Raw genomic sequence first — 26,475 nt, 5'->3', positions numbered from 1 at the left:
GCGACCAACGATGCCGAGGTCCCCGGGTAACCAGGGTAAACATCGGGTTGCTAAGTGCAGGGCCGCGCTTAGTAACCCGATGTTTACCCTGGTTACCAGCGTAAAAGTAAAAAAAACAAACAGTACATGCTCACCTGCGCGTCCCCCAGCGTCTGCTTCCTGACACTGACTGAGCTCCGGCCCTAACAGCACAGCGGTGACGTCACCGCTGTGCTTTCACTTTCACTTTAGGGCCGGATCTCAGTCAGAGCAGGAAGCAGACGCGCAGGTGAGCATGTACTGTTTGTTTTTTTTACTTTTACGCTGGTAACCAGGGTAAACATCGGGTTACTAAGCGCGGCCCTGCGCTTAGTAACCCGATGTTTACCCTGGTTACCAGTGTAAAACATCGCTGGTATCGTTGCTTTTGGTGTCAAACACAACGATACACGGCGATCGGACGACCAAATAAAGTTCTGGACTTTATTCAGCGACCAGCGACATCACAGCAGGATCCTGATCGCTGCTGCGTGTCAAACTAAACGATATCGCTAGCGAGGACGCTGCAACGTCACGGATCGCTAGCGATATCGTTTAGTGTGACGGTACCTTAAGCCCACCGGCATTAGGGGCTTATCTACAGAATTCTGGAATGTATTCTGAAAGATGAGAAAAAGAGGTTATAATATACTCACCCAGGGGTGTTCCCTGCTGCGGTCCGGTCCAATGGGCGTCGCGGTCCGGGGCCTACCATCTTCATTGGATGACGTCCTCTTCTTGTCTTCACGCTGTAGCTCCGGCGCAGGCGCACTTTGTCTGCCCTGTTGAGGGCAGAGCAAAGTACTGCAGTGCGCAGCGCCGGGCCTCTCTGACTTTTCGGGGCGTCTGCAGTTGCCTGCAGCTGCAGCATGAAGACAAGAAGAGGATGTGATTGTAAGAAGATGGGAGGCCCCGGACCGGACCTCAACGCCCATCGGATCGGACTGCCCCCCCCTACTCTCACTTGTGGCACTGCTGTGTGGGAAAATTCCCACTCAGCTTTGCCATAAAGTGAGACCAATGAACTCAGGTAACCTCTTCAGTGATGCACTGCAGGAGCCATTGTCTCCTGTCAGTGTATCACTGGAGGCCTATAGAGCGGTGACATCACTGTTCTATAGGGGAGATCGTCGTGGGACACTCGTTATTAATTGGACTGCGTCGGACAGGGATTATACGGTTGGTTTATTATTTTTAATTTTTTGCAGGCGATCGAATATGATAAGTATGGTGAAATTAAGAATATTAAAATACTTTTTTCTGGCTTTTTTTTTTAACTTTCACTACTATATAGGATTAGTAGTTTTTCACTATTTGCAACGGGTCCGTTTTTTCAAAAATTCGCCGGATCCTGCCTGCCTGAAAAACAAAAAAACAAAAACTGATGTGTGAAAGTAGCCTAACTATCCATATATCGATCTACATCTATCCATAGATATATCTATCCATACATATATCTATAGATAGATACATAGATCTATCTATTCATATATCTATAGATCTATCTATATATAGATCTATCTATATATCTATCTCATTCCTTCTATCTATAGATCTGGGATAGATACAAGGAACGGGATAGATAGATGGATAGATATGGGATAGATAGAAGGAATGAGATAGCTATATCTATCTCATTCCTTCATCTCATTCCTATCTATCTATCTATCTATCTATCTCTAATGGAGTGTGGGTTGGACAAATGTAAAAGAGGAGGTTGGACAAGAAATTACATCACAAATATTTTTTTGTTGTTCAATAATACATCTTTATTTAGCTTTCAAATAAGCATCAAAAAACACATAAAAAAACACATCAAAAATGCACCTGCGTTTTCTGCCAATAGATGCAGATTCAGTGCAGAAAAATCCGCAGGCAAATCTGCAACGTGTGCACATACCCTGAAATTTCCATCTCCAAAAAGCTTGTCGGCAGAGGGAAGCATGAAGTGCTCTAAAATTTCTTGGTAGATTGCTGCACTGACTTTGGTCTTGATAAACCACAGTGGACCTACACCAGCAGATGACATGGCTCCCCAAACCATCACTGATTGTGGAAGCTTCACTCTAGACCTCCACTCTTCCTCCAGACTCTGGGACCTTGATTTCCAAGGTCTAGTGTGAAGTATCCACAATCAATGATGGTTTCAGTCCCAAAAAACATATGATTCCTACAGCCAATAAGTTGCCTAAGCAGTGGCCAACTTAGCTAGTGATTGGGAGCATGGAAGAGATGTCGTGGTCAGCAATTCAACTTGTGTTCCGGTCTGTACAGGACTAGAGAATACAATATCTACATATTCTTTCTCCTGGTATGCTTCCCCTTGTTGTCATTCTTTATGATGTTACATTGGCTCATTTTCTTCCTGTTCATTTCCCTACAGTGTCAGATCTTCTCAGTGGACATCTTATATATTAAGAGAATTTTTCTGAATTAATCCTCAAGGATGGATATGGACAGGGACAAGATGGCAGAAAGGATGTTACACCTCACCCTAGAGATCCTCTTCCGGCTTACTGGAGAGGTGAGAGATTCTGATGACGTCACATTACATCATTCTTATCTTTGGGAATAACAGATGGGCAGAACTGGAGAGGTGAGGACTCTGGAAATGTCTGTAATGAGATTTATTAATGTGTCTCTCCATAACTAGGATTACACAGTAGTGAAGAAGACCTCTAGTGAGCGCTGTCAGGGCCCTGTGTCTGAGGGATGGGGAAGACCCCTGAGCCCAATCACAAGGCCTCCACCTCACCCCCTGATAAATGAGAACATCAATGACCAGAAGATCCTAGAACTCACCTACAAGATGGTTGAGTTGCTGACTGGAGAGGTGACACTGCTGGGAATGCTGGGACATTATACAGTAATGCTATGAAGGGATCGGGGGGGATGACGGTATCATTGTATGTGTCAGGTTCCTATAAGGTGTCAGGATGTCTCCATCTATTTCTCCATGGATGAGTGGGAGTATTTAGAAGGACACAAAGATCTGTACAAGGACGTCATGATGGAGGTTCCCCAGCCCCTCACATCAGGTAATAGACAGGACTAAATACACACGGCCTATAATTATCTGTATGTAAAGAATGAATTCAGTCCCTGTATGTGTTTCCTCCAGATCTATCCAGTAAGAGGACAACACCAGAGAGATGTCCCCGTCCTCTTCTTCCAGAGGACTGTAAACAAGAAGATCCCGATGTTCCTCAAGATCATCAGGTAGATGGAGAGAAGGTGTCATGAGATCTCTCCTATGATGTGTAGACGGCTGTGAAGGTCTTGTGCTCAGTCTTGTTTTATCCACCAGTATTATATGTTTTATACTTGTGTAATGAGAACAGTGGAGATGGCAGGATTAGAGCTGATCATAGATGTGACTTCTCCATCTGTCTGTGACATTTACAACATTTGTTTCAGGGTAAAGATCTGACCCATATTAATACTACAGAGACATATGTGAGGGGTGATGAGCGGTGTAAAGAGGAGATTCCTACATATGACTACCCAGGTGAGTAGTGACCTCTAAATACAGAGAAGTCACAGATTCTTTTCAGTCACCGGCTGTGGCTACTTTATCAGTCGTGTAGTTCGGCCGTATCACAATCGTGTGATCACCATTTTGCCTTTAGAATAGAACATTCTCCTCCATCTGAAAATGTTCAAATGATTTTGTGAAAGCCCTTTTCTATTGAACTTACAACCTGGAGGATCCACCTACCCCCTGGGATTAGTGTGGCACCCCAGGAGTTCGGGTACCACAGTAGTGCTGCCTTCCTCTCAGGGAGGGTAGTGCTATGCCTGGAAACAAGAAGAATTTCTTTGGCAGGTAAACCACGCACACAACACCTTCTGAATCCAGGCCAGGAGGGGGGAGCTCTAAACCCGGTTTCAGTGCAGCTTCCCTGAATAAAGATACTGGTCTGGAGGAGTCAGTTTAGTCTGGAGCAGACACTGAAGGGGAAAGGAGCAGAGGAGAGATCAAGGGCTAGAGGAGGCTGCGAGTGGGTCTCCTTAAGCCTGAGTGCAGAAACCAGGTACCGGGAGCCCGAGGCTGTGGGGAGCTGCAAGCCACATGGCAAAACCGGAGGGCATAGGACTATACGTGAGTTGCCCACACCACACCTGTGGTACAGCAGCATTCTGGAGCCTGGAGTCACCGTGCAGAAACCCAAGAAGGAACGGCTCAAGCTGCCTTCCATAAAGGCACTGTACCAGGACAGGTAAGAACAAGGACCTTGTGAGTACACTTCAGGTAGCAAGGGACTAATAGTGAGTACAAAGTGGAAGGCTCCCAACCTGACCTGCCAAGGGGACTTCCACTTGTTTCCAGGCTGCCTGGACTCCTTCTGTACCTGTTGCCGGTACCCTGGACTGAGGCTGAATATCATCTCAGTAAACCAGGTAAAGACTGCAACCCTCTGTCCTCTATTTATCGGCAACCCCCCATTTTTGCCATATACCTTGGGAGCCCTGGGGACCCCGCTTCACCTGTGGGAAGCATCACCATCTAGCTGCCATACCATCAGCACAGAGGACCCCTTTAAGCGGCGTCGGACCCCACTGACCGAACACCACAGGTGACGTCCAGACAAACTTTATTCAAAAACCCCTTTAAAGTCCGTTCCCCTTTAATTGGGCACCCAGGGCACGAACCGGGTCGCAGCCACCGTGACATCCCCTTTAAGACCGGACCTGGTACTGAGTACCCCAGGCCCTGGCGGACGACCCATTAGAAGATTTTGATCTTTACCTGTCCAGATCTGTAAAATCCAACTAACAGTGCACGTAGAATGTGCTGACAAGTTAGAAAATCACTTGAAAAAAATGTTATGATGGGCCTGTAAGAGAAAGCGGAGGGTAATGATGCTGTTGGCTTCCTAGAATCCCGATTAGGGATGAGCGAATGTGCTCAGTGATACTCGGATATCACTTGATTATCTGGGTGCTCGGATGTGCTCGTTACTCGGTGAGCATTATCCGGTGCTCGATTTCAAAATTGAACCCCCCCCCCGCATGTATGGCGCCTGTTACACAGCCAAAAAGCATGCGGGGATTGCCTGCTGGTCGCTGTAATGCTGTAGCCATCTTGGTAGTGGCATTACTCTTATTACTGGCTTTGTGACATCATCAGGGGGTTTTAAAATGGTAGGCGGCGTCAGGCTCGGCACAGTGACACCATTGCAGAGCTCTGTGACAGTTGTTATTGGAGGGAGAGAGTGCTTGTCCAGGCGTGTGTGTGCGCAGTACAACATCTCAAAGTCCTGTAGTGTAGATACTGGTGCTGAAGCTGAACCATCATACTAACAGCCCTTCTAATCTTGTGCATCTTTGTATCAGATGCAATCTGCTTTTAGCCTAGGGAGGAAGGGAGAGTTGCAGGAGCAGGGAGAGTGGCTGAATACAGTCTGTAGGCAGTGATTAGGGCAGGGGTGGGGAACCTCGTGCGGCCCGCAGGCAGGTCCCCGGAGTCAACAAGGCTCGGGCGGCAGCCATATCCTGCCAGTTGCCGGCCCCTTAACCCTCAAGTGCACAGTATTCAGCGTCCATTACAGAACGCTGCCTGCATATGAATGATGTCATTGGGGTGGGCGGGGTTAGTGCCCAATGCACTCCCGTCCCCCTGTTCCGGAAGAGGAGCTGCTGCTACAGAGTTCAGAGTGATCTGTGTCTGCAGCTCTGTACTTTTCTGATGGTGATCTCTGCCCCTCAGCTATGTGCCCCCCCCCCCCCCCCTGATAATAATAATAATTTTTTATTTATATATCGCCAACATATTCCGCAGCGCTTTACAAATTACAGAGGGGACTTGTACAGACAATAGACATTACAGCATAACAGAAATCACAGTTCAAAATAGATACCAGGAGGAATGAGGGCCCTGCTCGCAAGCTTACAAACTATGAGGAAAAGGGGAGACATGAGAGGTGGATGGTAACAATTGCTTTAGTTATTCGGACCAGCCTGTTATGACCCCAATGGCAGAGGGTCTCAGAATTTAATACCAAGTCTGCAAACACAAAAACCAGCTCATAGGGCAGTGGTAACTGGGCTGACCATATATCTAATCCTAGCACCACAATTAACAGTAGCCGGGGAACGTGCCTAAGTTGGTTCTAGACGTCTCGCGCCAGCCGGAGAACTAACTAACCCTAGAAGGGAAAAGAAAGACCTTTCTTTCCTCCAGAGAAAAGACCCCAAAAGTTGGATACAAGCCCCCAACAAATAATAACGGTGAGGTAAGAGGAAAAGACAAACATAAGAATGAGCTAGGTATTTAGCAAAGAGAGGCCCACTAGCTAATAGCAGAATATAGTAAGATGACTTATATGGTCAGCAAAAACCCTATTAAAATATCCACGCTGGATATTCAAGAACCCCCGAACCGTCTAACGGCCGGGGGGAGAACACCAGCCCCCTAGAGCTTCCAGCAAGGTCAGAAATCACATTAGTACAAGCTGGACAAAAATAGGAGCAAAGCAAATAACCCAAAAAACAAAGAAGCAGGACCAGAGACAGGAGCAAACAGAAGGATCTGATTACAACGATGCCAGGCACTGGACTAAGGATCCAGGAAGTTAATATAGCAACACCCCTAGACTAACGGCCCAGGTGAGTGCCAAACTGAAAAAAGACAATCCCAGAGTCATATCACTAGTGACCACAAGAGGGAGCCAAAAATTCTAATTCACAACAGTACCCCCCCTTAAGGAGGGGTCACCGAACCCTCACCAAGACCACCAGGGCGATCAGGATGAGCAGAGTGAAAGGCACAAACTAAATCGGCCGCATGCACATCAGAGGCAACCACCCAGGAATTATCCTCCTGACCATAGCCCTTCCACTTGACCAGATACTGAAGCCTCCGCCTGGAGAGACGAGAATCCAAGATCTTCTCCACCACGTACTCCAACTCGCCCTCAACCAACACCGGAGCAGGAGGCTCAACAGAAGGAACCACAGGCACAATGTAACGCCGCAACAAAGACCTATGGAACACGTTGTGGATGGCAAACGACACCGGAAGATCCAAGCGAAAGGACACAGGATTAAGGATTTCCAATATCTTGTAAGGACCGATGAAGCGAGGCTTAAATTTAGGAGAGGAGACCTTCATAGGAACAAATCGAGAAGACAGCCATACCAAATCCCCAACACGAAGTCGGGGACGCACACCGCGGCAGCGGTTGGCAAAACGCTGAGCCTTCTCCTGTGACAACTTTAAGTTGTCCACCACATGATTCCAGATCTGCTGCAACCTATCCACCACAGAATCTACCCCAGGACAGTCAGAAGGCTCCACATGTCCCGAGGAAAAACGAGGATGGAAACCAGAGTTGCAGAAAAATGGCGAAACCAATGTAGCGGAACTAGCCCGATTATTAAGGGCAAACTCAGCCAACGGCAAGAAGGTCACCCAATCATCCTGATCCGCAGAAACAAAACACCTCAAATAAGCCTCCAGAGTCTGATTAGTTCGCTCCGTTTGTCCATTAGTCTGAGGATGAAAGGCAGACGAAAACGACAGATCAATGCCCATCCTAGCACAAAAGGATCGCCAGAACCTGGAAACAAACTGGGATCCTCTGTCAGACACAATATTCTCAGGAATGCCGTGCAAACGAACCACATTCTGAAAGAACACAGGAACCAGATCGGAAGAGGAAGGCAGCTTAGGCAAAGGCACCAAATGGACCATCTTAGAAAAGCGATCACATACCACCCAGATGACAGACATGCCCTGAGACACCGGGAGATCCGAAATGAAATCCATGGAAATGTGTGTCCAAGGCCTCTTCGGGACAGGCAAGGGCAAGAGCAACCCGCTGGCACGAGAACAGCAAGGCTTAGCTCGAGCACAAGTCCCACAGGACTGCACAAACGACCGCACATCCCGTGACAAGGAAGGCCACCAAAAGGACCTAGCCACCAGATCTCTGGTGCCAAAAATTCCCGGATGCCCTGCCAACACCGAGGAATGAACCTCGGAAATGACTCTGCTGGTCCACTTATCAAGAACAAACAGTCTGTCAGGTGGACAAGAGTCAGGTCTACCAGCCTGAAATCTCTGCAACACACGTCGCAAATCCGGAGAAATGGCTGACAAGATAACTCCCTCTTTAAGAATACCAACTGGTTCTGCGACTCCCGGAGAGTCAGGCACAAAGCTCCTTGAAAGAGCATCAGCCTTCACATTCTTTGAACCTGGTAAATACGAGACCACAAAGTCAAAACGGGAGAAAAACAATGACCAGCGGGCCTGTCTAGGATTCAGGCGTTTAGCAGACTCGAGATACATCAGATTTTTGTGATCAGTCAAGACCACCACACGATGCTTAGCACCCTCGAGCCAATGACGCCACTCCTCAAATGCCCACTTCATGGCCAACAACTCCCGATTGCCAACATCATAATTCCGCTCAGCAGGCGAAAACTTCCTAGAGAAAAAGGCACAAGGTCTCATAGCAGAGCAACCAGGGCCTCTCTGCGACAAAACGGCCCCTGCCCCAATCTCAGAAGCATCCACTTCAACCTGAAAGGGAAGTGAGACATCAGGCTGGCACAAAACTGGCGCCGAAGTAAACCGGCGCTTCAACTCCTGGAAAGCCTCCACGGCTGCAGGAGCCCAGTTAGCAACATCAGAACCTTTCTTGGTCATATCCGTCAAAGGTTTAACAATGCTAGAAAAATTAGCAATAAAACGGCGGTAGAAGTTAGCAAAACCCAAGAACTTCTGAAGACTCTTAACTGACGTGGGCTGAGTCCAATCATGAATAGCTCGGACCTTGACTGGGTCCATCTCCACCGCAGAAGGGGAAAAAATAAACCCCAAAAAGGGAACCTTCTGTACTCCAAAGAGACACTTTGAGCCCTTAACAAACAAAGCATTCTCACGCAAAACCTGAAACACCATCCTGACCTGCTCTACATGCGAGTCCCAGTCATCAGAAAAAACCAGAATATCATCCAGATAAACGATCATAAATTTATCCAGATACTTCCGGAAAATATCGTGCATAAAGGACTGAAACACTGAAGGAGCATTAGAGAGCCCAAAAGGCATCACCAAGTACTCAAAATGACCTTCGGGCGTATTAAACGCGGTTTTCCATTCATCTCCTCGCTTAGTGCGCACAAGGTTGTACGCACCACGAAGATCTATCTTGGTGAACCACTTGGCACCTTTAATTCGGGCAAACAGGTCCGACAACAGAGGCAAAGGATACTGAAATTTCACAGTGATTTTATTCAAAGGCCGATAGTCAATACAAGGTCTCAAAGATCCGTCCTTCTTGGCCACAAAAAAAAAATCCCGCACCAAGAGGGGAAGAGGATGGACGGATATGCCCCTTCTCCAGAGATTCCTTGATATACGAACGCATTGCGGTATGCTCAGGTACAGACAGATTAAATAGTCTTCTCTTAGGAAATTTGCTACCTGGAATCAAATCTATGGCACAGTCACAGTCCCTATGAGGAGGCAAAGCACTGGACCTGGACTCGCTGAACACATCCTGATAATCAGACAAATACTCAGGAACTTCCGAAGGAGTAGAGGAAGCAATAGACACCGGCGGGGAATCACCATGAATACCCTGACAGCCCCAACTTAACACAGACATTGCCTTCCAATCCAAGACTGGATTATGAGTTTGTAACCATGGCAAATCCAAAATGACTAAATCATGCATTTTATGTAGTACAAGAAAACGAATCACCTCCCGATGCTCAGGAGTCATGCACATGGTAACCTGTGTCCAAAACTGCGGTTTATTTTCCGCCAATGGTGTAGCATCAATACCCCTCAGAGGGATAGGATTTACCAACGGCTCAAGAACAAAACCACAGCGCTTGGCGAATGACAGATCCATAAGACTCAGGGCAGCACCTGAATCCACAATCGCCATAACAGGGTAAGAGGACAATGAGCAAATTAAAGTCACAGACAAAATAAATTTAGGTTGCAAATTACCAATGGCGACAGGACTAACAACCCTTGTTAGGCGTTTAGAGCATGCTGATATAACATGTGTAGAATCACCACAATAAAAACACAACCCATTCTGACGTCTATGATTTTTCCGCTCATTTCTGGTCTGAATTCTATCACATTGCATCAAATCAGGTGCTTGTTCAGACAACACCACCAGAGGATTAGCGGTTTTGCGCTCCCGCAAACACCGGTCAATTTGAATAGCCAGCGCCATGGAATCATTCAGACTTGTAGGAATGGGGAAACCCACCATCACATTCTTAATGGCTTCAGAAAGGCCATTTCTGAAATTTGCGGCCAGAGCACACTCATTCCACTGAGTAAGCACGGACCATTTCCGAAATTTTTGGCAATACACTTCAGCTTCATCCTGGCCCTGAGAAATAGCCAGCAAGGCTTTTTCTGCCTGAACCTCAAGATTGGGTTCCTCGTAAAGCAGTCCGAGCGCCAGAAAAAACGCATCGATATTTGCCAATGCCGGATCTCCTGGCGCTAGCGAAAAAGCCCAATCCTGAGGGTCGCCCCGTAAAAAAGAGATAACAATTTTAACTTGCTGAGCTGGGTCTCCAGATGAACGGGGTCTCAAAGATAGAAACAATTTACAATTATTCCTGAAATTCCTAAACTTAAATCGGTCTCCAGAAAACAGTTCAGGAATAGGTATTTTAGGTTCAGACATAGGACTCCTGGTAACAAAATCTTGTATGCCTTGCACACGAGCAGCAAGCTGGTTTACACTTGTAATCAAGGTCTGGACATTCATGTCTGCAGCAAGCTCAAGCCACTCAGAGGTAAAGGGGAGGAAGAGAGTAAAAAAAAAAAAAAACTCAGAATTTCCTTTCTTATTATCCCACTTCTGCAATGCATTAAACATTCAATGTTGGCCTGGCATACTGTTATGACCCCAATGGCAGAGGGTCTCAGAATTTAATACCAAGTCTGCAAACACAAAAACCAGCTCATAGGGCAGTGGCAACTGGGCTGACCATATATCTAATCCTAGCACCACAATTAACAGTAGCCGGGGAACGTGCCTAAGTTGGTTCTAGACGTCTCGCGCCAGCCGGAGAACTAACTAACCCTAGAAGGGAAAAGAAAGACCTTTCTTGCCTCCAGAGAAAAGACCCCAAAAATTGGATACAAGCCCCCAACAAATAATAACGGTGAGGTAAGAGGAAAAGACAAACATAAGAATGAGCTAGGTATTTAGCAAAGAGAGGCCCACTAGCTAATAGCAGAATATAGTAAGATGACTTATATGGTCAGCAAAAACCCTATTAAAATATCCACGCTGGATATTCAAGAACCCCCGAACCGTCTAACGGCCGGGGGGAGAACACCAGCCCCCTAGAGCTTCCAGCAAGGTCAGAAATCACATTAGTACAAGCTGGACAAAAATAGGAGCAAAGCAAATAACCCAAAAAACAAAGAAGCAGGACTTAGCTTAATTTTGCACGAACCAGGACCAGAGACAGGAGCAAACAGAAGGATCTGATTACAGCGATGCCAGGCACTGGACTAAGGATCCAGGAAGTTAATATAGCAACACCCCTAGACTAACGGCCCAGGTGAGTGCCAAACTGAAAAAAGACAATCCCAGAGTCATATCACTAGTGACCACAAGAGGGAGCCAAAAAGTCTCATTCACAACACCAGCCATAGTGTAAGGCTCGGGTGTTCATGTAAAGCTGCATGAACCAGTTAACTGCCTAAGTATGTAGCGGTACAGACACAGAGGCTATTAACTGCATAAAGTGTATGAGAACATGATGCGAGGAACCTGATTCTGAGATATATATATTTTTTATTAGGTCACACAGGGATAGTTTGGCCTACCGCCTCAATGCATTAACCTATCTGAACAAATGAGTTTTTAGGGCACGCTTAAAACTGTGGGGATTAATCATATTAACCTGTATAGTGCATTCCAAAGAATCGGCGCAGCACGTGTTAAGTCTTGGGAGTGGGAGGTTCTGATTGAGGATGCTAACCTGAGGTCATTAGTGGAGCGGAGGGCACGGGTAGGGTGGTAGACTGAGACCAGAGAGGAGATGTAGGGTGGTGCTGAGCCATGGAGTGCTTTGTGGATGAGGGTAGTAGTTTTGTACTGGATTCTGGAGTGGATGGGTAGCCAGTGTAATGACTGGCACAAGGTAGAGGCATCGGTGTAACGGTTGGTGAGGAATATGATCCTGGCTGCAGCATTCAGGACAGATTGGTGCGGGGAGAGTTTGGTAAGGCCAGTCTCACAAGTCCAGATAATTCCGGTACCGGAAAAATCGGTTCCCGGAGTTATCTGTGTCAGTGAGCTCACGTGGCACATCAGTGTGGCACACGTGCGGCAGTCGTGTGCCGCCCGTGTGCCAACTGGGTACCACAAGGACCGTGCAGGAGACAGCGCCACAGTAAGCGCTGTCCTCAGCTTTGGGTGCTGAAGCCGCCATTCATTTCTTCTCTCCAGCAACGTTCGCTGGAGAGAAGGAATGAAAAATCATTGTTTTTTTATTTTTTTTGCGGTTGAAATAAAGTACCCTGTAACCCACCCCCTGTGCGCCCACCTGCTGGAAATAAAATACTCACCCAGCTCCCTCGATGCGTCCTCTCAGCGCCACAGCTTGTGACCGCTCATACAGGACGTGGTGCCGCTCATTAGTGATGAATATGCGGCTCCAACCCTATGGGAGGTGGAGCCACATATTCATCACTGTAATGAGCGGCACCACATGACCGCTCATACAGGATGAGCTGCGGCGCTGAGAGGAAGCATCGAGGGAGCTGGGTGAGTATTTTATTTCCAGCGGGCGGGCGCACGGGGGGTGGGAGGGGGTTGGTTACAGGGTACTTTATTTGAACCGCAAAAAAATTAAAAAACAATGATTTTTCATTCCTTCTCTCCAGCGAACGCTGCTGGAGAGAAGAAATGAATGGCAGCTTCAGCACCACAAGCTTACTGTAGCGCTGTCTCGCACACGGATGGCACACGGACAGCATCCGTGTGCGGTACGTGTTTTACACGGACCCATTGACTTTAATGGGTCCGTGCGCTCCCACGAACACTGACATGTCTCCATGTTTTTCTAACGGACACACGGTCCGTGAAAACACGCTGACGTGTGCAGAGACACATTGATTTTAATGTGTCTACGTGAGTCAGTGTCTCCGGTACGTGAGAAAACTGTCACCACACGTACCGGAGCCACTGACGTGTGAAACAGGCCTAAGAGGGAGGCCGATTAGTAGAGAGTTACAATAGTCCAGACGAGAATGAATAAGTGAAACAGTAAGAGTTTTTGCAGAGTCGAAAGTAAGAAAAGGGCGAATTCTAGAAATGTTTTTGAGATGCAGATAAGAAGAGCGAGCCAGTGATCGGATGTGGGGGTGAATGAAAGCTCGGAATCAAGGATGACCCCAAGGCAGCGGGCATGTTGCTTTGGAGAAATGGTGGAACTGCACACAGAGATGGCAATGTCAGGCAAAGGTAGGTTAGTAGAGGGAGAGAATACGAGGAGTTCAGTTTTTGACAGGTTCAGTTACAGATAGAGGGAGGACATGATGTTAGAGACAGCGGTAAGACAATCACTGGTGTTTTCTAAAAAGGTCGGCGTGATGACAGGAGAAGAGGTGTATAATTGGGTGTCGTCAGCATAGATATGGTACTGGAAACCAAATCTACTCATTGTTTGTCCAATAGGGGCAGTATACAAAGAGAAGAGGAGAGGGCCTAGAACTGAACCTTGAGGAACCCCAACAGTAAGGGGAAGGTGAGAAGAGGAGGAACCAGCAAAACATACATTGAAGGATTGGTCAGAGAGATAGGAGAACCAGGAGAGAACGGTGTCTTTGAGGCCGATGGAGCAGAGCATAGGGAGGAGGAGCTGATGATCCACAGTATCGAATGCTACGGAGAGATCCAAGAGAATTAGCATGGAGTAATGTCCATTAGATTTAGCTGTTAGTAGGTCATTAGAGACTTTAGTGATGGCAGTTTCAGTAGAGCGTAAAGAGCGGAAGCCAGATTGAAGAGGGTCGAGAAGAGCATTATCTGAGATATAGCGGGTAAGACGGAAGTGGACCAGGCATTCAAGGAGTTTGGAGATGAAGGGAAGGTTAGAGACAGGTCTATAATTAGCGGCACAGTTTTGGTCGAGGGAGGGTTTTTTAGGTAATGGATGTATGATGGCATGCTTAAATGAGGAGGGAAAAATACCGGAAGTGAGAGAAAGGTTGAATATTTTTGTTAGGTGAGAGGTGACAGCCGGGGAAAGGGACTGGAGGAGGTGTGACGGAATGGGGTCACTGGTGCAAGTAGTCAGGCGAGAAGATGCAAGGAGCCTGATTACTTCTTCTTCTGTAACTGGTTCAGAGTCAGAGAGTGAACTAGGTGCAGTGGGGGAGGGAGGACAGTGCCTGGTATGAAGAGATTGGGAGATGATTTCCTGTCGAATGTGGTCAATTTTTTCTTTGAAGTAATTGGCCAGATCGTCAGCATGGAGATCCGTGGTTGGGGCCTGCTCTCTTGGGTTGAGTAGGGACTGGAAAGTGTCAAAGAGACATTTAGGGTTATTTGACAGTGCGGTGATGAGGGTGTTGAAATAGGTTTGTTTGGAGAGGTGAAGGGCAGAGTTGTATGTTTTTAGCATGAACTTATCATGGATGAAATCTTCGGGTAGATTAGATTTTCTCCACAGACGTTCGGCGCACCTGGAGCACCGCTGCAGGAAACGTGTTTGTAGCGTGTGCCACGGTTGTCGCCGTCTGTGCTGAGTTGTTCTATGTATAGGAGGTGCAGCTTCATCCAGGACTCTTTGCAGGGTTTCATTGTAATGCTTCAGAGCAGAATCAGCACATGAGATGGAGGAGATTGGGGCCAATGAGGACTGCAAGTTCTTCATAAGTTTCTGGGTATTAATGGCCTGTATGTTTCTATAAGTGTGGAAAGTGGGGGTGACCTGAGCGGGATGGCAGTTCTTGATAGAGAATGAAAGAAGGTTGTGGTCAGAGAGGGGAGTTTGTGAAATCGTCCACTGAGCAAAGCCGGGAGAAGACCAAGTCAAGGGAGTTTCCATCTTCATGCGTTGGAGAGAGTATGCTGCGCTGCGAGAGGCCGAAAGAGGAGGTTAGAGATAAAAGGTGAAAAGCAGATGGGGAGAGGGGAGAAGCAATGGGGATGTTGAAATCACCCATGATAAAGGTGGGGGTGTCACAGGAGAGAAAGTGTGGAAGCCAGGTGGCAAAGTGATCCAGGACCTGATGAGAGGGGCCGGGAGGATGATACACCACCGCCACTCGCATGGAGAAGGGGACGTAGAATCTGACAGCATGGACCTCAAAGGAAGGGAATACAAGTGAGGGTACTTGGGGGATAACTTGGAAGGTAAATTTGGGTGAAAGGAGCAGACCAACGCCTCCACCTGCTCTGTTGTCTGATCTTGGAGTATGAGAAAAGTGTAGTCCACCATATGAAAGAGCGGCAGCAGCGATGGTGTCTGACTGCTGGATCCAGGTTTCAGTAAGAGCCAGGAGATTAAGAGAGTTAGAAATGAAAAAGTCATGAATGAAAGAGAGTTTATTACACACAGAGTGAGAATTCCAAAGGGCACAATTGAAAGAGACAGAAGGCATGCATGGAATATTAATAAGGTTAGAGGGGTTTCTGGGTGTAGCAATTGGGAGGTTTGACTGTCTATAACATGGGAGGGCTGGGTGTTGTGAATTTACCTTTTTGGCTCCCTCTAGTGGCTACTAGTGATTTGACTCTGGGAATGTCTGCCATCCCTTGTATCCTCACCTGGGTCGTTAGGTCAGGGGTGTTGCTATATAAGCTCCCTGGACCTTCAGTTCAATGCCTGGCAACGTTGTAATCAGAGCTAATCTGTTGTGCTCTTGTCTACTGATCCTGGTTCCTGCTAGATTAAGCTAAGTCTGCTTTCTTGCTTTTTGCTATTTGTTTTTGTTTGCATTTTTGTCCAGCTTGTACATAATCTGTATCCTAACCTTGCTGGAAGCTCTAGGGAGGCTGGAGTTCTCCCCCCGGGCCGTTAGACGGTTTGGGGGTTCTTGAATTTCCAGTGTGGATTTTTGATAGGGTTTTTGTTGACCATATAAGTTATCTTACTACATTCTGCTATTAGCAAGTGGGCCTCTCTTTGCTAAACCTAGTTCATCTCTGTGTTTGTCATTTCCTCTTACCTCACCGTTATTGTTTGTGGGGGGCTTGTATCCAACTTTTGGGGTCTATTCTCTGGAGGCAAGAGAGGTCTTTGTTTTCCTCTTCTAGGGGTAGTTAGTCCTCCGGCTGGCGCGAGACATCTAGCGACCAACGTAGGCATGTTCCCCGGCTACTTCTAGTGTTGGCGTTAGGAGTAGATATATGGTCAACCCAGTTACCACTGCCCTATGAGCTGGATTTTTGTACTTCGCAGACTTACTTGTTCCTCTGAGACCCTCGCCATTGGGGTCATAACAGTTTGCCAGGCCAGTATTAAATGTTTAATGCATTGCAGAAGCGGGATTATAAGAAAGAAAATTCTGAGTTTTTTTTTCTCTTTCTCATTTTTTTTTCTTTTCCCCTTTACCTCTGAGTGGCTTGTGTTTGCTGCAGACATGAATGTCCAGACCTTGATTACAGGTGTGGACCAGCTTACTGCTCGTGTGCAGGGCATACAAGATTATGTTATCAGAAATTCTATGTCAGAACCTAAGATACCGATTCCTGAACTGTTTTCCGGAGACCGATTTAAATTTAGAAATTTCAGGAATAATTGTAAATTGTTTTTGTCCCTGAGACCCTGTTCATCTGGAGACTCCGCTCAGCAAGTGAAAATTGTTATTTCTTTTTTACGTGGCGACCCTCAGGATTGGGCCTTCTCGCTGGCGCCAGGAGATCCGGCATTGGCTGATATTGATGCGTTTTTTCTGGCGCTCGGTTTGCTTTATGAGGAACCCAATCTTGAGATTCAGGCAGAAAAAGCCTTGCTGGCTATGTCTCAGGGCCAGGACGAGGCTGAAGTGTATTGCCAAAAATTTCGGAAATGGTCCGTGCTGACCCAGTGGAACGAGTGTGCATTGGCTGCAAATTTCAGAAATGGCCTTTCTGAAGCCATTAAGAATGTGATGGTGGGTTTTCCCATTCCCACAGGTCTGAATGATTCCATGGCCCTGGCAATTCAAATCGACCGGCGGTTGCGGGAGCGCAAAACCGCAAATTCCCTCATGGTGTTGTCTGAACAGGCACCTGATTTAATGCAATGTGATAGAATCCTGACTAGAAATGAGCGGAAAATTCATAGACGCCAGAATGGCTTGTGTTATTACTGTGGTGATTCTACACATGTTATCTCAGCATGCTCTAAACGTCTTACTAGGGTTGTTAGTCCTGTCGCCATTGGTAATTTGCAACCTAAATTTATTCTATCTGTAACTTTGATTTGCTCACTGTCATCGTATCCTGTCATGGCGTTTGTAGACTCAGGTGCTGCCCTGAGTCTGATGGATCTGTCATTTGCCAAGCGCTGCGGTTTTGTTCTGGAGCCATTAGAAAATCCTATCCCTCTTAGGGGTATTGATGCTACGCCTTTGGCAAAAAATAAACCGCAGTTTTGGACACAGGTTACCATGTGCATGACTCCCGAACATCGGGAGGTGATACGTTTTCTTGTTCTGCATAAGATGCATGATTTGGTTGTTTTGGGTTTGCCATGGTTACAGACCCATAATCCAGTCTTGGACTGGAAGGCAATGTCGGTGTCAAGTTGGGGCTGCCATGGAATTCATGGAGATTCCCTGCCCTTGTCTATTGCTTCTTCTACGCCTTCGGAAGTTCCGGCGTATTTGTCTGATTATCAGGATGTCTTCAGCGAGTCTAAGTCCAGTGCACTGCCTCCTCATAGGGAATGTGACTGTGCAATAGATTTGATTCCTGGCAGTAAGTTTCCTAAGGGGAGACTGTTTAATTTGTCGGTACCTGAACATACCGCGATGCGTTCATATATCAAGGAGTCTCTTGAGAAGGGGCATATCCGTCCTTCTTCTTCCCCTCTTGGTGCGGGATTCTTTTTTGTGGCCAAAAAGGACGGATCTTTGAGGCCTTGTATTGACTATCGGCTTTTAAACAAGATCACTGTCAAATTTCAGTATCCTTTGCCGCTGTTGTCTGACTTGTTTGCCCGGATTAAAGGTGCCAAGTGGTTCACCAAGATAGACCTTCGTGGTGCGTACAACCTTGTGCGCATTAAGCAAGGCGATGAATGGAAAACCGCATTCAATACGCCCGAAGGTCATTTTGAGTACTTGGTGATGCCATTTGGGCTCTCTAATGCACCTTCAGTTTTTCAGTCCTTCATGCATGACATTTTCCGGAAGTATCTGGATAAATTTTTGATTGTTTATCTGGATGATATTCTGGTTTTTTCTGATGATTGGGACTCGCATGTGGAGCAGGTCAGGATGGTTTTTAAGATTTTGCGTGAAAATTCTTTGTTTGTTAAAGGCTCAAAGTGTCTCTTTGGTGTACAGAGGGTTCCCTTTTTGGGGTTCATTTTTTCCCCTTCTGCTGTGGAGATGGACCCAGTCAAGGTCCGAGCTATTCATGATTGGACTCAACCCTCGTCAGTTAAGAGTCTTCAGAAGTTCTTGGGTTTTGCTAACTTCTACCGTCGTTTTATCGCAAATTTTTCTAGCGTTGTTAAACCATTGACGGATATGACCAAGAAAGGCTCTGATGTAGCTAACTGGGCTCCTGCTGCCGTGGAGGCTTTCCAGGAGTTGAAACGCCGGTTTACTTCGGCGCCTGTTTTGTGCCAACCTGACACCTCACTTACCTTTCAGGTGGAGGTGGATGCTTCGGAGATTGGGGCAGGGGCCGTTTTGTCGCAGAGAGGCCCTGGTTGCTCTACTATGAGACCTTGTGCCTTTTTCTCCAGGAAGTTTTCGCCGGCAGAGCGAAATTATAATGTGGGCAATCGGGAGTTGTTGGCCATGAAGTGGGCATTTGAGGAGTGGCGTCATTGGCTCGAGGGTGCTAAGCATCGTGTGGTGGTCTTGACTGATCACAAAAATCTGATGTATCTCGAGTCTGCTAAACGCCTGAATCCTAGACAGGCCCGCTGGTCATTGTTTTTCTCCCGTTTTGACTTTGTGGTCTCGTATTTACCAGGTTCTAAGAATGTGAAGGCCGATGCTCTGTCTAGGAGCTTTGTGCCTGATGCTCCTGGAGTCGCTGAACCTGTGGGTATTCTTAAGGAAAGAGTTATCTTGTCAGCTATTTCTCCTGATCTGCGGCGTGTGTTGCAGAGATTTCAGGCGGGTAGGCCTGACTCTTGTCCATCTGACAGATTGTTTGTGCCTGCTAAATGGACCAGCAGAGTCATTTCCGAGGTTCATTCCTCAGTGTTGGTAGGGCACCCGGGAATTTTTGGCACCAGAGATCTGGTGGCCAGGTCCTTTTGGTGGCCTTCCTTGTCAAGGGATGTGCGGTCATTTGTGCAGTCCTGTGGAACTTGTGCTCGAGCTAAGCCTTGCTGTTCTCGTGCCAGCAGGTTGCTCTTGCCCTTGCCTGTCCCGAAGAGACCTTGGACACACATCTCTATGGATTTCATTTCTGATCTTCCGGTGTCTCAGGGCATGTCTGTCATCTGGGTGATATGTGATCGTTTCTCCAAGATGGTCCATTTGGTTCCTTTGCCTAAGCTGCCCTCCTCTTCTGATCTGGTTCCTGTGTTCTTCCAGAACGTGGTTCGTTTGCACGGCATTCCTGAGAATATTGTGTCGGACAGAGGATCCCAGTTTGTTTCCAGGTTCTGGCGATCCTTTTGTGGTAGGATGGGCATTGATTTGTCGTTTTCGTCCGCTTTTCATCCCCAGACTAACGGACAAACGGAGCGAACTAATCAGACTCTGGAGGCTTATTTGAGGTGTTTTGTCTCTTCTGATCAGGATGATTGGGTGACCTTCTTGCCGTTGGCTGAATTTGCCCTTAATAATCGGGCTAGTTCCGCCACCTTGGTTTCGCCATTTTTCTGCAACTCTGGTTTCCATCCTCGTTTTTCCTCGGGACATGTGGAGCCTTCTGACTGTCCTGGGGTGGATTCTGTGGTGGATAGGTTGCAGCGGATCTGGAGTCATGTGGTGGACAACTTGAAGTTGTCACAGGAGAAGGCTCAGCGTTTTGCCAACCGCCGCCGCGGTGTGGGTCCCCGACTTCGCGTTGGGGATTTGGTATGGCTGTCTTCTCGATTTGTTCCTATGAAGGTCTCCTCTCCCAAATTTAAGCCTCGCTTCATTGGTCCTTACAAGATATTGGAAATCCTTAATCCTGTATCCTTTCGCCTGGATCTTCCGGTGTCGTTTGCCATTCACAACGTATTTCATAGGTCCTTGTTGCGGCGGTACGTTGTGCCTGTGGTCCCTTCTGCTGAGCCTCCTGCTCCGGTGTTGGTTGAGGGCGAGTTGGAGTACGTGGTGGAGAAGATCTTAGATTCTCGTCTCTCCAGGCGGAGGCTTCAGTACCTGGTCAAGTGGAAGGGCTATGGTCAGGAGGATAATTCCTGGGTGGTCGCCTCTGATGTGCATGCGGCCGATTTGGTTCGTGCCTTTCACACCGCTCATCCTGATCGCCCTGGTGGTCTTGGTGAGGGTTCGGTGACCCCTCACTAAGGGGGGGTACTGTTGTGAATTTACCTTTTTGGCTCCCTCTAGTGGTTACTAGTGATTTGACTCTGGGAATGTCTGCCATCCCTTGTATGCTCACCTGGGTCGTTAGGTCAGGGGTGTTGCTATATAAGCTCCCTGGACCTTCAGTTCAATGCCTGGCAACGTTGTAATCAGAGCTAATCTGTTGTGCTCTTGTCTACTGATCCTGGTTCCTGCTAGATTAAGCTAAGTCTGCTTTCTTGCTTTTTGCTATTTGTTTTTGTTTGCATTTTTGTCCAGCTTGTACATAATCTGTATCCTAACCTTGCTGGAAGCTCTAGGGAGGCTGGAGTTCTCCCCCCGGGCCGTTAGACGGTTCGGGGGTTCTTGAATTTCCAGTGTGGATTTTTGATAGGGTTTTTGTTGACCATATAAGTTATCTTACTACATTCTGCTATTAGTAAGTGGGCCTCTCTTTGCTAAACCTAGTTCATCTCTGTGTTTGTCATTTCCTCTTACCTCACCGTTATTATTTGTGGGGGGCTTGTATCCAACTTTTGGGGTCTATTCTCTGGAGGCAAGAGAGGTCTTTGTTTTCCTCTTCTAGAGGTAGTTAGTCCTCCGGCTGGCGCGAGACATCTAGCGACCAACGTAGGCATGTTCCCCGGCTACTTCTAGTGTTGGCGTTAGGAGTAGATATATGGTCAACCCAGTTACCACTGCCCTATGAGCTGGATTTTTGTACTTCGCAGACTTACTTGTTCCTCTGAGACCCTCGCCATTGGGGTCATAACAGCTGGGGTTAGGAGAGATGTCTCCAGCAACTAGGAGAAGGATAGAAAGAGTGAGCAGATGGTTAAGTGATTTGTGAGAGTGTCTCTTGTGTTGGATGGTGGGACTGAATGGATCTGTACTGTTAAGCAATGTGAACAGAGCATGAGTGCTATACATAGGAGAGGCAAGAACAGAGGGGCCGATATGGATGGAGTGTAAAGAGTTTATGCAAGGGCGGTGAATGTGAGTGAATGCAGCAGCCAGGATATAGATTATACAAATACATATGGTGAGTATTTGTTCTGTTTCAAATGAATAGGGAATAGATTTAGATTGTCTTACCTGTCTCCTGCCCAACTGCCATGTTATAACTGCCGAGTACTTAGAAAAAAGTACTTTGAATAAATGTACACGAATAATAGTGCACAAATGCACCCCTGCATGAATGCTTCCCCAAAGTATGTCTACATTTAAAGAAGGCTAGCTCTTAGATCTCACTTTTTTTTTCCCCTCTCGTTACAAATCAATGTAACTCAGTTGAGACAGCAGAACACAATAAATGTAGTGATCAGATAAACAAATGTCCAGGTCTACATGGATCATAATAAACCGCTTTGAAACCGTTATGTGATCTCTCTGCATGAGGGCAAGCAGAAGTGAGTTAAATATCTATAAACAAAAACAATTGCATACTAAGATGGCTAACAAATATAGATATAAGCAGGATTCAATGCCGAGGATAGAATGACTCAGATACCATTCAGGCTGCTTGCTGTCAGTGAGTGGAGCAATAGACATGCAGGATATTTCAGATCAGAGAATGAATGATAAGTTTACCTGTATGAAGAGAAAAGAGATGCTTGTTATATTCTGCCATGCTATAACTGCCGAGTACTTAGAAAAAAGTACTTGAATAAATGTACACGAATAATAGTGCACGAATGCACCCCTGCACCTCTGATCTGTGCCTCCAGCTATGGGCACCCCTGTGATCTCTGTGCCCCAAAGCTATATATCCCCTGTGATTTCTGTGCCCCCCCCCTTTCTATGATCTTTGTGCCACCGTGATCTCTCTGCTCCCCCAGCTATATTCCCCTCCTGTGATCTGTGCCACCCCTGTGATCTATGTCATTCCTGTGTCCCCCTACTTTGTACCCCCTGTGGTATTTGTGCAACCATGTGTTCCCTGTGCCCCCTGTGATCTCTGTCCCCTCCAGCTATGTGCCCCCAGTGATCTCTGTGCCACCCTGTTTTCTTCATGCCACCCCCCGGTGATCTGTGTCCCTTTGGTGATCTATGTGCCTGCCAGGTGGTCTGTCCCTTCTAGTGCTATATATCCCCCTTCCCCCAGTGCTGTATATCTCCACCAGGGCTGTATGTGCCCTCAAATGATATGTATATTCCCCAGTGCTGCATCTACCCCAGACGTACTGTATATCCCCCCCACCTGTGATGTATATAGCCTCCAGTGATGTATGTGCCACCAGTGATGTATATTCCCCCTAGGGACATATGTACCCCAGTGCTGTCTGTGCTTCCTAGTAATGTATATAGCCCTTCAGTGTTGTCTATTCCCCCCCGGCCTCCCCAGTGATGAATATGTCCCAGCATCTCCTGTGATGTGTATGCCCCCCCAGCCCCTCTTGTAATTTTATATGTGATATATAACACTCCAAAAAAGAGTTAAAAAATGTTTCCGGATTCAATTAGTCATCCATACAGGGAAACGTCCTTGGTGGACAGCAAAGATGGTGAAATCACGTCAGACTCCCGAGGGAGTGACCGGAGGAATGTCTGAGCCAGAGAAACCTTGCACAACAGCAGGGGTGGCAGGAGCAGAATTTTTTCCTGGAACCTCCAAGGACTAACCCAGGCTGCAGCCTTTATTGCTGGGGTTATTGTGGACTGCAGTTGGGAGAGTTAGGACCCAGGAAGTGGTGCACGGACTGCGGGACCTAGGGTTGTCAGAAGAAACAAGGAGGCGAGCCAGGACCAGGACTGGAGAAATGCTATGGTGCCCACTAGCCACAAGGTACCCACAATTGGCATCTTGGGTGAGGTCACTGCGTACAACTGGCATCGGAGATGGGAGCCCATAGAGTTCAGGTTCCTTCATCATATCTCATTCAACCAGTGGGCAGTAGAGGAGGAACACTTGCTTTGAAGGCTGCAACTGCTGACTGCTGGAACCAGTTGTCACATTCCTCAAAATGGAGGGGCAACATTGCTGTTATGCAGTGGGTATGATCTGAGAAGGAAGGGAGCAGGATCAACCCTTCTTGAAGAATGAACGGGCCTGGGAGAAGCTCCTCGATGCCGCTTGAGACCACTCCCGAGAGATCGTACTGTCCCCGGATTCTCCTCCTCTTATGCGGGAGCAGCTGATGGTGCAGGTGACAGAATTCTGTTGCCCATTTCTGTATGTCGGGGACTCCGGCACAGCCCGCAGTCAGGTGTTGTGAATTCTGCTTTTGGGCTCCCTCCGGTGGTTGTAGGTGGTAATGCAGTTGTCTCTGGATTGCAGCCCTGGTCAGGTGTATCGGCTGATTGCAGTTCTGACTGGGGTATTTAGGCGTGCAGGATTCATTAGTCCTTGCCAGTTGTCCATTGTTTTTGGAGGTTTTGTCCTTGCCTGGTTCCTTCTGCCTTGCTGCCAAATCTACAAAGATAAGTGTCTGGTTTTTGTGACACACATGTTGTGTGCTTATGATTTAGTGCTATTCAGTGTTTTTTTGTCCAACTTAGATTGTATCAGTATTTTCTCAGTCTTGTTGGATTCTCAGGAGTTGCAGATATACATTCCATATCTTTAGTTAGATAGTGGGACTTTTTGTATTTTCTGCTGTGGATATTTTTAGAGTTTTAATACTGACCGCTTAGTAGCTAGAGTGGCCTCTTTTGCTGAAATCTGTTTTCTGCCTGTGTGTGTCTTTCCTCTCCTATTCACAGTCAATATTCGTGGGGGGCTGCCTATCCTTTGGGGGTCTGCTCTGAGGCAAGTGAGTATTCCTATTTCCATCTATAGGGGTATTTAGTCCTCCGGCTGTGTCGAGGTGTCTAGGGTTTTGTTAGGCACACCCCACGGCTACTTCTAGTTGCGGTGTTAGTTCAGGGTTTGCGGTCAGTACAGATTCCACTTCTCCTGAGAAAGTTTCATGCAGCTCCAAAGCCACCGGATCATAACAGTCAGGTCACTTACAGCCCTTGCACCTGGGCAGGGCTGCCACTAGAAATTTCGGGGCCCCATACTGGCAACATTTTCGGGGCCCCCTTGAGACTCCACCCAGGCTCCACCCCAGCCCCGCCTCCACCCCTCGAACTGTCCACAGTCCCACCTCTCTCTCTTGGAAAAACTCCACTTCTCACCTTCACCTATCGCACATTAACAGTTCCCATCACTAGATCACACATATAGCCGGCAGCTTTTGTTTTGGCAAAAAGATTTTTTAAGCTGCCACCATAACACTGTAGACACTTTTGGCCGAGCCCCACTCTGCTGTAACCTATTAAATATTTGTTAAAATATGCAATACAATTTAGGTATATTTTTATTTATTTTTCAATTTTTAAAATGACCAATAATATCACATACAACGAACAAATACCGCTACACCATGTCCAGACCACATATTACCACCACAGTGATCGAATAATATCACAAACAAGGGACAAATACCACCGCATCATGTCCAAATCACATTTTACCACCACATAGTGGTCAATAATACCACATACAGGGAACAAATGCCACCACACCATGACCAGACCACATATTGCCACCAGTGACCGAATAATATCACATACAAGGAACAAATACCACCGCACCATGACCAGACCACATATTACCACCACAAAATGACCAAATAGCATATACAAGGGATAAATACCGAAACACCATGTCCAGACCACATATTACCACCACATAGTGACTGAATACTACAATACTGATCAGTAATAAAAAAAAAAATACAATACTATCACCATAAGTGCCATTATTCACAGGAGATCTGTACTTAGTATACAGTGTCTGTGTACAGGTAATACAGTGATCACTGGTGACATTATACACAGGAGCTCTGTATATAGTATACAGTGTATAGTGTCAGTGTATAGGTAAGGCTAGTTTCACACTAGCGTTTTGAGGGGCTGCGGACTTCTTCCGTGAAGCCCCGCCCTCGGCCGCTAGCTCCGCCTACTTCTGCATGCGGCCTGCTTACCTATCTTTAACATTAGGTACGCAGGTCGTGTTGCTATATGTGGATGCTTCCACATGCGTCGTTTTGACGATGCGGAGAAAAAAAATTGCTACAAGCTGTTTTCTACGCTGGTCGCCGCATCGTTAAAACGACGCATGCGGAAGCATCCACATATAGCGGCACGACCTGTGTACCTAATGTTAAAGATAGGTACGCTGGCCGCATGCAGAAGTAGGCGGAGCAAGCGGCGGAGGTGCGGCCGAGGGCGGGGCTTCACTGAGGAAGTCTGCAACGCTAATGTGAAACCGGCCTAACACACTGACTCACCAGTGACGTCTCTAGGTGAAGTCCTTCATCTTTGTTTTTCATCTTTCATCCAGCACAGCCTGGGCTCGTCTCTGCAGGAAATAAGTTATCTCAAGCTCCGCTTGCAGAACACAATTAATTTTTCCCAACTTCTACATTACACCACATGAAGAAAAAAAGACTACATAGTATCACTTTACACAGTAACAGGACTGCCCCCCCCCCCATTTAATGCAGTATACTCAAAAAATAAATACATCACTGCAGTAATAATATCCCTTAATTAGCCCCTATGGTAATAATATTCCCCATCCTGGCCCCTGTGTGTCTCATTCCTGGCTTCAGCCATATGTTCTCCCATTCTGCCCTCATGAGTATCCAATCTGCCCCATATGATCTACCCATCCTGCCCCATCTGTCTCCAATCCTGCCCCCAGTGTCTCCAGTCATGCTCCCAGTGTCTCCAGTCATGCCCCGTATCTCGCATTCTGCCCCCATGTCCACCATTCTGCCCCCATGTCTGCCCCATGTCCACTATTCTGCCCCCATGATCAGCATTCT

At 47.1% G+C, this 26,475-nt stretch overlaps 1 protein-coding gene across 1 annotated transcript in view; it reads left to right on the top strand.

Moving 5' to 3' along the window:
* Positions 1 to 2,093: 2,093 nt before the first annotated feature.
* The window catches only part of LOC143768075 (uncharacterized), a 51,737-nt gene continuing 27,355 nt past the window's right edge, over positions 2,094 to 26,475 (top strand). Inside the window, exons 1-5 of the mRNA XM_077256757.1 lie at positions 2,094 to 2,542; positions 2,672 to 2,851; positions 2,936 to 3,056; positions 3,140 to 3,237; positions 3,436 to 3,526. Of these exons, the coding sequence (XP_077112872.1) occupies positions 2,465 to 2,542; positions 2,672 to 2,851; positions 2,936 to 3,056; positions 3,140 to 3,237; positions 3,436 to 3,526 (568 nt within the window). The 5' untranslated portion in view covers positions 2,094 to 2,464. The remainder of the gene's footprint in view (positions 2,543 to 2,671; positions 2,852 to 2,935; positions 3,057 to 3,139; positions 3,238 to 3,435; positions 3,527 to 26,475) is intronic.

Source organism: Ranitomeya variabilis, chromosome 4 (genome assembly GCF_051348905.1).
Source record: "Ranitomeya variabilis isolate aRanVar5 chromosome 4, aRanVar5.hap1, whole genome shotgun sequence".
Taxonomy (NCBI): Eukaryota; Metazoa; Chordata; class Amphibia; order Anura; family Dendrobatidae; genus Ranitomeya; species Ranitomeya variabilis.
This window is presented reverse-complemented; position numbering and strand designations above follow the sequence as displayed.